Here is a 14,665-nt window from a genome sequence, read left to right as displayed (position 1 = left end):
TTATATTAAACATTTTCATTCGAAGGACATTTTGTTATTGTGGAAATTATTTGTTTGATATATATGGTCACATATTTGCCAAGCAACTATTGCTTTTCTTCTATTAGCACAACCTATAACAAACAGCCTAAGCTTTCATTTGTAATTGTTTGGCCCAATCCTTCCTCAGATAATTGTTCCTTAGAAAATAAGTTAAAAATGAGAGTTGCATGAATGCCAATTCTGCCATGTTTGTTTGTATATAAGGAAATATGGATTTAAGTTGAAGCGAAGGTATATTCAATGTAAACCTGATTTTTCCACGTTTCTTCCTATGAATTTTTCCTGCAGTAAGAAACCTCTTTCATTTCCTTTGTGTAGTCCTCAGATTCCTACTTATGAGAGCTTGTCCCTGTGTCTCCCTCAGCCTCTATCCACTTTTCCTGCTTCTGTCTTATTTGGTCTTCTCTTTTCTTTGTTTCTGCTTTGTCCTGCTTCACGAATCCTTGCTGCCGCAGAGCTGCTGTCTAACGGTGTGCAGCGGTTAGCCCTCCTACGCACTAATAACCCAATCTCTACACACAATGATTCCCGCCCCTACTCCCCTTTCCGACACCACTTCATTCCCTATGTTAAAGGTAAGAAGACAGGCCATTCAAACTAGTGTCCAAATGACTGGAGATTTATTAGCATTCTAGGGAAGCTAATAAACCACATCTCCATAAGATGGCTGTCCACTCCGTGGTCCTAGCATGCTCAGATTTTTGTCATAACGATTATGGTAGACCTGGCATATCTTCTTTTCTTTGAGAAAGTATGTCCTTTCTAAGGGTCCTCCATAGATGAAGTGGTAAAGATTTCTTAAGAAAATGTGGCTGCTTGAGAACTGAGATATTTATCATTTTTTGACATTAATTTGGAAACTATTGTAGAAAATTCATCTCTGTTTTCAAACACACTGATATGATTCACATTTTCCTAATCTTAAAAGTCCCAGACCACATACTAGTTATGCATGAATTTAACGGGTATCTTGCATATATACCAGCTTCCAATATAGATTTACATAGATATATATGTATGCATATATGTAAGAACAGTTTCCTGTTAAGTCTCCAAAAATGTTATTTTAAACTTTTGGGATGAATGCTACGTTTAAATGTGTCCTTTCATCCCATACATTTGCCATTTCAATAATGGAGCATGCTTATATTGCAAATTTTAATCTATAATGTAGAAAGATGCTTTACATTTTGTCGACAACAATTGTCAGTGATTCTCTAGCATTTCAGAAAAGAGGGGATTTTTTTAGCTGTACTTACAAGGAAATCTGTGAGCTTGTTTATGGAAAATATGTGTTCTAACACAAAACCATGACCTTTCACACAGTGATGTGTAGGTCAGTTGACACAACATTTCATCATCTGAGACTGATATATTTTAACTTATTTAACACCTACATTTTGAGAATTCTCTGATTCTTTTCCAATTGTTTGCTCCATCCACCACTTTGAGCTTCCCATACATAAACCTAGTTTTCCTTAATAACTGTTACATCACCTAGTCCCTATATTCAGCATTACTTTCTCAGGAATGGTTAAACAGTAGAATTGGCTTAATTAATAAAAGCGAAATAAGTTTTAAATGCAGGCCTAATCATGCATCCTTAACCTTCTAAAAGCAAATGAAGCAATAAATATGTCAGTATACATAGATCTCAATCTCCTAATTATGGTAATATAAAATACAATTGCAACCTTATTCTCACTTTGTTTCACTCATGAGGTCCCTTAAAAACAGAGGCACAGCTCATATTTGCATGCACTTGATGCATAAATTCTACTTTTACATTTCCATTTTTATTTCATGCTTTTTAAGGCATTCTTCCTATTGGCTCTTTTAAATCTGCCATGGCAAAGCTTCAAGTTCAACTCATAGTTACCATTTTCTGAAAAGTAAATCTATCTGGAAGACTGAATTTGTGGTTTGGGTTGATATTTCAAATTCAGGGTATGGGGAGGAAAATGTATGCATCCAAGTGAATTAAGTGGAATTAAACTGGGAGTCTTTCATCAATGAAAGATCTCCATTAGTGGAACATACCTTCTAAAACTACTTGTGTATTTTGGAAGATTACTCCCTTCCCAATTCACTGATGTAAAAAATCTGATGGAAAATTATTGACTGTATTACATACAAGGACAGTTCGGAAATAAACCTCCATTTCGTCATCAATGACAGACATTCACAGATACAGAACTTTTATTATGCACATTAACAAAATATAGCATTACATTATTCTTTGACATAATTGCTATTCAAATTGAGGCACTTGTCACAATGTCTTACAAGGTTTGAAATTCCTTATTGGTTGTCACATGGCACCAAATCTGGGCTATGGGGGGGGGAGTGATCAAAAACATCCCAACAGAATTGCTTCAAAAATTCTTGGGTGTATCTAGCAGTGTGCAGCCGAGCATAAACCAACACCACACCAGAGGTCAGCATGCCCCAAAGCTTGTTATTGATGGCTCATCTGAGTTTTCGTAACGTTTCACAGTAGACTTCTGAATTGATGGTCAAACCATGCTCCATGAACTTCACTAGCAATACTCCTTTGGCATGTTTACATTTGGCGGGATTTTCTATGGCACCAGTGTGGTGTTGGTTCATGATAATGCTTGCCCAGACACCTCTAGATGCACCCAAGAACTTTTGAAACAGTTCTGTTCGGATGTTTTTGATCACCCACCTCCCAGATTTGGCGCCGAGTGACTACTAAGGAATTTCAAAGAGACAAATGCCTCAATTTGAGTGGCGATTATGTTGAAAAGTAATGTAATGTTGTAGTTTTATAATGTATATAATAAAAGTTTTATATCTGCGAGTGTCTGTCATTGATAACCAAATGGAGGTTTATTTCCGAATTGCCCTCGTATGTCATAGTTACTTCAAATAATTGTGAGAATGTGTGTGAACATCAGTGACTGTTACTTTTTTTCCATTTCTCTGTCCATACTGGCAGCTTCAACCTGGGCTGCTTGGAAGCTTGCTTCTGCGCATTGTTAATAGTGATGGTTAGGAACCTAGCATTAATTTCGCAATTACGCTAAGTAGTTTCATAATACTTATATTGCGTATCCCAAAATATAAGGAGTTTTTCCTTCTAGGAATTCTTTTCAACCAGCTCAACCCAGTTTCAAATTAGGAACACTTACCACTGAATTGGCCCCAAAAAACATAGGATCAGTGATTCTAATACTAAACAGCTGTGGATCTATGAGATTCTCTAAGAAATAGATGTCTCCAAATGATTTCCCTGCAGGTCATGATGTTATAATAGAAAATATTGTTACTACTTAATTACCAAACACTTAATGATACTTTGTTTCTCTTGTTTTAGAAGTTCTGCTTTGGACCTTCTGTTTTCATTTACTGCTTTTCGTGTTAGCTTATCCCTTCATTTGCATCTTACTCTACATATTTTAAATTGAAGTACAATATTCCAAAACATGCAGTGTGCTGTTCTAATTAAGGAAATAATTGTGTGCTTCCTGGACAGATCATCATAATAGTGGTGATGTATATTAGAATCTATTCTAATAGATTAGATTAGTATAGATTAGAATCTATTCTAATCTATACTGTGTCATTTACATTGTGAACTTGAAACCAAGATTATTTTAGCATAGCTGTGGGACATATCACAGGTGTAATATTTAGATTATGCAGTTTTTCTAAGTGTATTTAAAGAATGAGAAATATTAGTCCCCTGCCCCATCAAACTCAACCTTTTGTAGAAGAATATCATCTTGAAGGAAACCAAATGTATCAAATAAGTCCAAGCTTCATGATTTCTAACCTTGGGAAACTCATATGCACTTGAGATGCCTGAACCATCCTGGAGAGTTTTGTTTTTAGTGCTGGAAACAAGAATGCAGTAAAGATGTAGGTGGGATGAGCTTGGCAGGCACATCAAGAGAATTATTTAATGCAATTGTGATTCTTACAAGCCATGCTGCAGAGTCAAGTCAAAGCAAGTGCTGGCTGGTGGTCATCAAGAACTGGAACAACTTATTTTTCCCTAGGTAAATAGAGGCAAAGAAACTAATTCTGAAATATTTGCTAAACATGAAGAACTGAAAGAGCTTGTTGCTTCCATGATAGCAACTTGTGCATTACACCCAAAAGACCTTACAATACACAATTGAGCTGATCTTAATTTTAATTTTTAGTACAAATACTTACATTCTACCATTCAATGCTTGACAGTGGCATTAAAAGCAACATACCACCAGTGGAGATAAATGATTAAGTCAGGTTTTTGTCTATTAACTAGAACAATACAAATTAAAGTTATATTTATCTTTTATCCACAGCTCAGTTTTTTTAAGCTAGTTGGTAATAGATGGTATCAGGAAAATCCAAAGAGGTACTCCAGTTGCCATTTAATTTCTGTTGTTTCTGCTTTTTTCTTTCTGTTTTTAGTATTTTTAACATTGTTAGTCACCTAGAGTTATTAACATAAAGTGAATGAATAAACAAACAAACAAATCAAATATTAGATTTTTATATGCAGATTTTAAAAAAAAATCACAAAAGCAAGTGAACAGAGACAGAATACTCCATGAGTATATTCTATGAATATGGGTCAACTGGAGTTCCCCAGGCATATGGTCCCGGCAGGACTTCAACTTTCCTTCTCTGTGGTCTGAAGTAATACAAGAGTTCTACGATAATCACGGATCTGGTCCAACTTGTTGATGGTTCTATTCATGCAGGGGGTTACACATTAGATTTGGCGTTTGCCTCAGGGCAGTGGCATTGTGATCTGGATTTGGGAGACATTAAAATCATTCCCTTGCCATGGACAGATCACTCTCTCTAATCCTAGAATTCTCCATAGCTATCCTACCACCACAGGGGGATGGAGCCTATTAAATTGGCTTACCCCAGTGCCTGATGGACCCAGTATGAGCTTGGGATTTTTCAAGAAATTCTGACACATGGCTTGGCAGAGGCCCTGGTTGCAGCTTGGAATGAGCAGGTAACAAGACCGTGGATTTAATTGCACCTATGTGGATGTCTGTGTATGTGGATTTGATATGACATCATAGTTTACTAAGTAGCTCCAAAAAATAAAACAACATAAGAGATGCCTAGAGGGCTGCTGGAGGAAGACAGAGTGAGGCCGAGCGCAGGTGATATCCTGTATTAGGACTTACCTTGTGGCAATAAGGGTAGCGAAGTATATCTTCATCCTTATTGCATCTGCAGATAACTGCTGAGCAGTTCTGTTTCAGGTGACCAAGTCCTCCTGGGTAAGGAAGAGCTGTGGGAGTCCCTGCAGTGCTGCTGTGAAAAATATTCTTGGCATCTAACAGACAAAGTTTCTCATCTTCACTGTGAGTTGGATTTTGGTAGGGAAAGCAAGACACTTTGCATACCTTGTGATCTGGGAAGAGTTTGAGCAAGTTGAATCTGAGGAAGTGGACAGAGGTCTTGTGGCTGTGAGCTTGGCTCCCTGTGTTCTGGACCAATGCCACTCGTGATTGATTAAGGCCTCCTAGGAGCTGACATGCAGTTGGGTTCAAGCAGTGGTTAGTGCATCTTTGTGAGAGGGAATGGTACTGCCTGCCTTAAGAGACTGTTCGTGTGACCCCTTCTGAAGAGGGCATGCTTGAACTCAACGGTGCTAGACAATTTTCATCCAGTCACTAAACTTCTCTTTTAGTGATGGTTTTTAAGGTGGTAGTTGGTGCACAGGTGCAAAGGGCCCTGGATGAAACACATTATCTGAACTCATTTTAGTCTGGATTCAGGCCAGGGCACTGAAATGGCATTGGTCATACTTGTCAATAATTTTTGGAGAGCTCAGGTTAAGGTGGTGCAACAACTCCTGGACCTCTCAGTGACTTTCAGTACCATCAAGAATGGCAATCATCTAGGCTTCAGGGGTTGGGAGTGAGTGCACTGTGTTACAGTGATTCTCCTCCTTCATTTATGTTCCAATCGGTGTTGGTGCGGGGAGGAAAGGTGAAGCCCTAGGTCCTTGCATTGTGGAAGCCTTAGAGCTCAAGTCTTTTGCCTCTCTTCTTTAATATAAAACTGCTGGGGAGATTATTTGCTCTTCTGGTATTGGCCAAGTGCCTGCAGACTGTAACAGTCTTGTTAAGAAGAAGCTCAGAGTCAAAACTCAAACCTGGCAAGAGGGAGCAGCTCTGGGTCTTCAGCTCCCCAGGTGATATTTCATCTTTGTCTTTGGTTGAGGTGGCACTTCCCTGGGCTGAGGTGAGTCCTCTTAGTCTCATGATTTGCCATCCTCTAAGGAACAGGTTGTAACTATGGCTGGGTAGAGGAGACTTTGCACAATTGTCTAGTGCACCAATTACATCCCTTTTTGTATTGTTAGGCCTTGCTTATGGTCACTCATGATTTGATCACTTCCTGTTTGGATTACAGCAGTATGCTCTACATGTGGCTGCTCTTGAAGTTCCCCTGGAAGTTACACCTGATCCAGAATGTGGGGGTGCATGCAGTGAAGTTAGGTTTAGCCACGTTACACCCCTGTTGCATGAGCTGTTTCCTTTCCCAGTGCTGGTTCTTTGCATTAAAATCCTAAAAGATATAGGATCAGGTTAACTATAAGACATCCTCTCCCCAAGGACATTTGCCTACCCTATCAGTTTGGATAGGGTGGACATGCTAGCCCTACCCTTAAATGTTGCCATTTTGTGGACCTAGGAAATGTGTCTTTTTTAATGAAATGTTCTATAGCCCCTGCCCTATAGAACACCCTTCTCATTGATGTTTGGCAGGCCTCCACCCTTTTAGCCTTCCTAAAAGCACCTAAGACCTGGCTTTCCCCCCAGGTCTTTGGATAGGGTGAGATTTACAAGAAGACTTTGTGGTGGACTGCATATAAAAGTTTACAGTAGTTGTGGTGCCAAATTTTGATATTTATGGTTTTAACATTTTTATTGCACACGTATGTTATTTTAACTAGTGGTGGTGAGCTGCCCAGGGTTTGGTACAAGATGGGGAGCTATATAAATATTTTAAATAAATAAATGTCTGCGCAATCCTGTTGCATTGCAAGCCAGAAGTTGGGGGACTTTGCTATTTTGCAGTAATCTGCCTGAAGAGAAGGAACTCTTTCATGTAGCCGCATGAAACCTAAACATGCTTGGAGTCAAAGAAGATATTACTTGTTTATCATGTTGTACCTATATTTTGGAAATGGATAAGTGCATCACTAGAATCAGCCATGTAGTTGATAGGAGAGAAAAGCTAGTTATGTGTTTTCTTCCCAAAGCTTTAGAAGCTGCTACTTAAAAACTTCATCAATGTTGTTTCTTCCATGATTTTTTAGAGCTGACCTTACCGTTTGGCAGAGTAGGAATCTATCCCAAGATCTGATTTGGCTGCCTTAAACAGGGTAACACTTATATAGCCGTAAATGTAGATACAGATGATACTGATATTTCCAACAAAATGGAGGCATCTCTTATCATTATGTATGTCCCTCTAATAAAAAGTATTTTCCACTTTAAGTACTATTCGTATATGTCCTGCCTTGACATGGGGAAGGAGCAGAAAGTTTCACAGCATTTATTCTTCTGTCTCAGGCAAGAAAATGTTTGGGCCAGCCTTGCTTCCCCGGAAGCTTATCTGGAGATGATTCTCCAGTTGAACAAAATGTATCTCCAATGAGGAGTAATGTGGTTTCAATTAATAAGGAATGAACAACTGCACCAGACATTAACTGGAATAACTTGTAGTCTCTTTGCTCATTTTTCATGTGTGATCATTTTAAGTATGGGAGCTTCTTTTGCATGAGAATTAACTTGGACACCAACTTGATTTGCATTTTGCCTAGCAATAATTTTGCCAAATGTTGTTACTTGTATACTGAAACATTTAAATCCAGTAATTCCAATTGTCTTTTTCTATTCCTTTTCACATCTCATCTGTGTAATTTAAATGCATGGTATTCTTATGCATGCTATTGATATGAATGAGTGAATGAATGAATGAATGATATAATGCAAGCTGCCAAATTTCAACCTAAAGCGAATGACTCCTTTAATATATAATAGCAGTGCCTTACAATACTAGCCACATTTCTTAACTCTCCTGTATATATTTTTGTTTGTTTTTCCTTCTCTGGTTTTCCCTTTGCCATTGACTTTTGGTTGGGTTTTTACTTATGCCTGCTTCTTTACTGCTCTCTTTGTTTTGTTTGTTTGTTTGTTTTTCCATTCTCCTCATTGGAGGCAATGAGCCGTCCAGCGGTCGGAATTCCCCGGCCCCTTATCGGCCCGACAGTCGCCCTCTAACACCAACTTACGCTCAGGCCCCTAAACATTTCCATGTTCCAGGTAGGAGTGGCATTGTGTGTCTTGGTGTCTTGTCTGAGTGTAGACTGTAGTAGCCTTTGTAACTCTTTGTTTTTGTCTCCATCACTGCATGCTGTTTAGTTGTTTTGAACTTGGGATATACCCTGAACTGGTTTGAAATCCAGACTTGTTCGTTTAATTTGGGAACAATTAGAAAATGCTGGATATGGGGAGATTTTTAGTTATAAATTAATATTTCTCCAAATTATAGCATAGAGAAAACAGCGATACATAGTGGTTTAGTTTAACTGCAAAGCCCTTTTTTTTTCTTGTTTGTCTCAGAGTTATACCATGTTGATATTGGCTAGTATTTTTAACAAAGGACAAGATGCAGCCCTAAGCATACTTGAAAGAAATTAAACATTATCAGCTTTTCTTATAAATTTTCAAAAGTAAAAAGAAAACTAAGAATAGTAAAAGGAAGAATTTACGTGAACACCATCTCAATAATAACATTAATTATTCAGTTAGTCTTATCTATATGTACATATCATTTGCAATTGATTAATTTACATGATCTTAGAAAAAAATAGAACATTAACTATATATACTGGTATAAAGAGACAAAACATCACAATAGGCCTCTGCTGAAAATCCCATACCAACAGAATGCTTTATCAGTATTAATATCAATATCAATGTCAAAATGGAGGTAAGTTCTTCATACCTTTATACCTTTGTATACTTGAAAAAGAAGGATATCCTTCATTCCTATGGTTTGGGTTTTTTTTTTGTTATCAATGGTACGTGCAATATCCATTTCGTTTGTCTTCTGATCAGTAACCACACAATTAGTGCATAGTTTAAAAAGAATGGGAGTCTTCCAATTAAAATCCCTCAAATTAATAGCGAGATACCTTTTTGTAAAAGGGGAGCTACTGTAGTGCCCAGGCACATCCTGTGACTCAGTGGGGCAGTTGATCACCTCCTCTCCACAACAATTAAGACTTTCTGTGGTTTGTCAGTCACTCTCAGTCAATATAGACATGACATGGAGAGGCCAAAATATCCTTCCATTTAATTTTGATGTGTTGATATTCTACGTAGATTTTCTCCGTACCTTTGCATACTTAATTTAGTATAACCTATTAACTATTTATAAATAATACTGTAGGCATATTATTTAAATGTCAGATAGTTAACAGAGATTTCTGCAGTACTTAAAACTGTAGGACTACCTTCTCGGTCAGCATGTTGCTTTTATTATTCTCTCTCAATATTCCAAGAATCCCTAAGAAGAAAACTGGCAGGTTGGCACAACTATGGAGTACCCATGGAACATGGCAGCAGTGATCAGTTTTATGACATTTCCCATTTCTTTTCACCACAACTTTTGTTGCCCTCTCACTGCTGTCCTTGAATGGGTCAGTGAGGAGAGCTATAAAGCCAAGGGTCACTTGAGTTACTTTAGCTATACATAGACCTGATATGTAATATGTGGAGATTGTACCCCAAAAGGTTAGCAGATTAGGACAGAAAGATAGACTATGTGCAATTGAAATTAATGAAATTAATTAAATATATTTAGTATTTTCCAGCCAAGGTTTCAAAGGGTCAGAAGGCTGTACCTAAAGGTCTGGGACTGCATATAAACCTGGGGCTCATGGCATGGGTCATGCCTTAAAAGGGTAGCATATCATGGTGTGGGACGGTTTTAAGATACAAATGGAATTAAGTTTTTTGATTACATTTTGGATATTCCCCTCTCCAATAGTTTCCTTCCCATTCTGGAGCTCTCTTTCAAGAATGCATGTCTCAGAAGACTGGAGTCAATAGCCCAAATGAACCTTACAGCCAGTGATCCTACTAATACAGCCTAACTTTCAACCTTGTGTACATTTAATCTGGCTGTTACAATACTATACAATATCCATTGCTGATGCTGGGAGTATTTTTAGAGACTGTCATATTAGAATAAAAAGTATTTTTGGGGGGAAGAAAAATATTTGCTAACATATAACAGAATTTATAGAGTTGGAAGAGACCTTGGAGGTGTTCTAGTGCAACCTCCTGGCTCAAACAAGAAACCCTATACCATTTCAGACAAATGGCTGTCCACTCTCTTCTTAAAAACCTCCAGTGTTGTAGCACGTACAACTTCTGGAGCAAGTTTTTCTATTGATTAAAATTGTTCTGTCAGGAAATTTCTCCTTAGTTCTAGGTTGCTTCTCTTCTTGATTAGTTTCCATGCATTGTTTCTTGTACTGCCTTCAGGTGTTTTGGAAAAGAGGTTGATCTCTCTTCTTTAAGGCAGCCTCTTAGATATTATTATTTATCTATAAAGTTCCTTAAATGAAGAAAACTATCTATTATGTACCATTCTCTAGATACATATACTGAATATCCTTGCCAGCATAAAGTGATCTTGTTACACATGGCAAATTGATGTGTCACAGAACTCTCTTCTCTCAAAGGATTTGGAAGAGAGAAATGTCAGTCCCTTTATAATTTTAGGGACATTTGCTGTTAAACATGTCAAATATATGTTTTCTCGTGATTACTATGTGATTGTAAATTTTTCAGCAAAGTAATAGAGCCTTGGTGGAGCAGTGGGCTAATGCCTCCTTAAGTAACACCAGCTGCCTGCAATTAGTGCAGGTTCGAGTCCCACCAGGCTCAAGGTTGACTCAGCCTTCCATCCTTCCGAGGTAGGTAAAATGAGGACCCAGATTGTTGGGAGCAATAAGCTGACTTTGTAATAATGCCGCTGGGGGGGGGCGCGCGTAAGCCCTAATAAGCAGGCATATACATAGAATGAAGGCTATTGCTAAGCACATTGATTTGTGCTTTAGATTGTAAGCCGCCCTGAGTCTTCGGAGAACGGCGGGATATAAATGGGATTAAAAAAAAATAGAACAACTTGCAACAAAGCATTTAAATTCACAATCATCCAGTGCACACTTGTGTTCTCCAAAGCTGTCTATGTGGGGTTTTGAGCCAATACTACTGTTTAACCCAACCTACCCCTGAGGATTGTTGTGTGTGTGGGGGGGGGGAATGGAAGAAACAGTGCTTTCCTAGCTCCCATAAAATCTTGTATGAAAATGAGGAATCTTATAAATAAAAGAATAAATAAGATTGTAGTATTGCTTAGCAAAGAAAAAAGATGTAACCTGGTAAGGAGAAATTATTTTAAAATCTCTGGAAGGAACCCAGCATTTAATGATTGCACTTTATAATAGCTGGTAACACAATTTTTTAAATTACCATGTTTTTGATTGGCCATGTTAATTAATTTGCAACAAGCTTTCTGATATAGGAGTGATGTACTATATAATGCATACCAATACCCGCTTTCAGTTCTCTGTAATCATAGGCATATTTAGACATACACTCCATTGAACTCCAGTGGTGCTTACTTCTGTGTAAGTATGTATAAGAGTGATAATAAAATGAACAGGATAGCATTTTCATTTTTTGCTGGCTGTTCAGTAAACATAGATGACAGAATGTCTTAATCCAAAAATGATTTGGGTTTTAGATCATATTTTCTAAGAATCCTCTCTTACAGCAATTATTAGCATTCTTGTTTTTCTATATTTCAGCAGAATAGTTGAAATAGCCAAACTCATTTTTTAAAAAACCACTCCTATTTAAAACTATTAGAATTTGGAGCTTTGAAAATACTGATTTGCCAAAAAATTATCCTGAAAAGGTGAACAACTATTTTGTGATATAAGCTGATCAGACCAAGTAACATGGCAAAAACATTTTTTGAAGTGCCATATAGTCTTGAAGAAAATAGCTCTAGTTCAGAAGGGAACTTAAGAAGCAAGTTCTGAAACTTTATGTAAATTCACATCATTAATGTCTGTGGTTGGAAAACAAATAGAACTTCTGTGGCTAAGTTTTCCGGTTGATATGGTGAGCTATGTTCTGTGCAAATTATTTTTGTCTTCACCCAAGGCACCATCATTATTATCCCTAAAATGTTTATCCAATTAACAACCCACTAAGAATATAAACAGAAAGGTTTACCTTTAGGAATCCCATGTGGCCAGTCATATGTCAAAATTTCTTATCATGTGTCTATGATAGTTTTCTACGTTTGTGTGAATGTGCGTTTCTTTCATAAGACACTTAGCAGTTTGGTGTCATGGTCTTTCAGTTCGTATGCCAAGACCTTGGTTTGGAACATCCATTCATTTTATGTTTGATTGCTTTTCCTCTTCCTTGTGTAATAATTGAAAACGTAAAATTGTTTATATTTTTCTGCTCTTTATTTTTATTTTTTTACAGATCAAGGGATCAATATTTATAGAAAACCACCTATCTACAAACAGCATGGTAAACTTTATTCTTTCTGTCTTCAAAGTGGGATAATCAAATTATTGAATACTTACATGAACAATAAAATTCTTCTGCAATTATTGTATTACATACAATACTAATTGATTATTATTTTTAAAGTTAATATAATTTTTCTTTTTTCTTTTCTTTCTCTGTGTTGAGGTAAATAAAATAGATTTAAATGATATAGGTTACATAATATGCCTCTATGTTTTAGCTTGTCATTTGCGTCAGAAGATGTATTCCTTATGGTTATTTCTTTACACAGGACCCCCTTTGAGATAAAATATGTACATTGGTGTTCATTTCAATACTTCAAACTTTATATTTTAAAAAAAAATTATAAGAGGCTGTTTTTAAACCAGCCGCAGAAACTGAAAATGCCTGATCTCCACAATAAAACCTGTGTAGCAGGCATTAGAGTTGACCTACAATGAGTGTCCTATAATCACTTAATAAACTCTGTGGTTAAACAGAACAAAACTTGGTTCAACAACTTGATCTCCATATTAGCTTGATTTTTGTATTTCTAGAGATGATTCTGGCCAGTTAATATTAAGAAGGGACAATCTCAGCCTAAACCTTAAAATATTACAGGCTAATTCAGAAGCGTTTACATTTACATTTCTTTGCTGTTAGAGTTTTGATTGCTATATTTCTAAATCAGGAAATAATATTTTTCTTTAATTTAAATTTATTTTATTTTATTTTATTGCCACCCATTTCTGAGGGTTTTGACCCCAAGGACCACATTTGTTGCCAGTTTGGAAACACATGGAACAATTGCCTTAAAAAGACATAAGAGTGTCCTGTGGTTCTCCTTTCTGAACACTCATCTTTTAACTTCACTTGGCTAAACAGATTATCTAAGAAAACAAACTAGTTCAAACACACCTTGAACAAGTTTCAGAACCATTCTTCTGATTTGAGTGAGTGTGTATACACACACAAAACACACACAATGTGTTGGTACCTTGGTACATACACATTGATACTGGTACATTTTTAAAGGCTTTCAGTTCCTCTTAACATGGGAAATTATATATATATTTTTAAAAAATAATAGGCTCATCCTCTTCCTCCTCCTTTTCCTCCTCCTTTCCCAAGACCATGACAGATTATTCATTATGGAAAGCAGTGTGGAAGGTATCTAATAATATGCATTAGCTTTGAAACAAAACCATCTTTGTTTAAAAAAAAATACTGGCATTCGAATACATTTTGTCCCTACTGTGGCTTCCTGTGCTTGACCTAATTTAAACTATAACTAATAAGAATCTCTTTTCTATGTTGAAGCCAAGCACCAAGTCATCTAAACTCCCAAAAGGCAGTATATGTGTACATATGCCATGTATAGGAATAGCTATATACAACAGAATATGCCTATAAGAAAGAAAGAGAGTAATTCTTTAGAAAAAAAGAATACATTTTTATTAGAAAAATCACATTTAAATAGAAAACCTAAAATACCTAATCTAGCTTTATTCTAAGTAAATGAAAGAAAGATGTAGCTTTCTGACTCACAATGAGCCTAGAATAATATCTATTCCATTACCAGAGTTGAGAGAGAGAGAGACCAAAAATGAGAGTCCTGAGAATATCAGTTTAATCAGTGGTATTTAAGCCTAAAAGGGAATGACCAATATAAAGTTTCCATAAATAAATATTCCATAAAAAGATTAAAGGCAAATCAAATTCCTAGAAAAAATAAAACTTCCAGAACATAGAATATAACAAGATTTGTTTGCTTGAACGAAATATTGATCATTATGTTGCGTAATTACAGTGTTATATTATTTTAACATTTTAACCCTGTCATTTCACTTTTTCTTAATGTTATTTTTATTTCTTTATGATTTTATTATGTCATCTCATCTCCCATTAACTTGTGAATATTTTACTACTGAACTCATCCATTTCAATATGTAAGTATTGTTTGAAATCATGCCTTTGTAGTGTCAAACAATGAGCCAAGGTAGCTGTTTTTTATCCATTAG

General features: G+C 36.5%; 1 protein-coding gene across 4 annotated transcripts in view; it reads left to right on the top strand.

Moving 5' to 3' along the window:
* The window catches only part of ABLIM1 (actin binding LIM protein 1), a 215,909-nt gene that overhangs the window by 182,242 nt on the left and 19,002 nt on the right, over window positions 1–14,665 (top strand). For 3 of the 4 annotated variants that reach the window (XM_081328191.1, XM_081328192.1, XM_081328190.1), the window contains exon 14: window positions 12,618–12,665. In XM_081328191.1, the coding sequence (XP_081184317.1) occupies window positions 12,618–12,665 (48 nt within the window). Of the gene's footprint in view, window positions 1–8,255; window positions 8,361–12,617; window positions 12,666–14,665 lie in introns of all 4 variants that reach the window. The other variant, XM_081328193.1, reaches the window with a different exon arrangement.

The sequence above is a fragment of the Vipera berus genome (genome assembly GCF_964194415.1).
Source record: "Vipera berus genome assembly, chromosome: 5".
Lineage (NCBI taxonomy): Eukaryota > Metazoa > Chordata > Lepidosauria > Squamata > Viperidae > Vipera > Vipera berus.
This window is presented reverse-complemented; position numbering and strand designations above follow the sequence as displayed.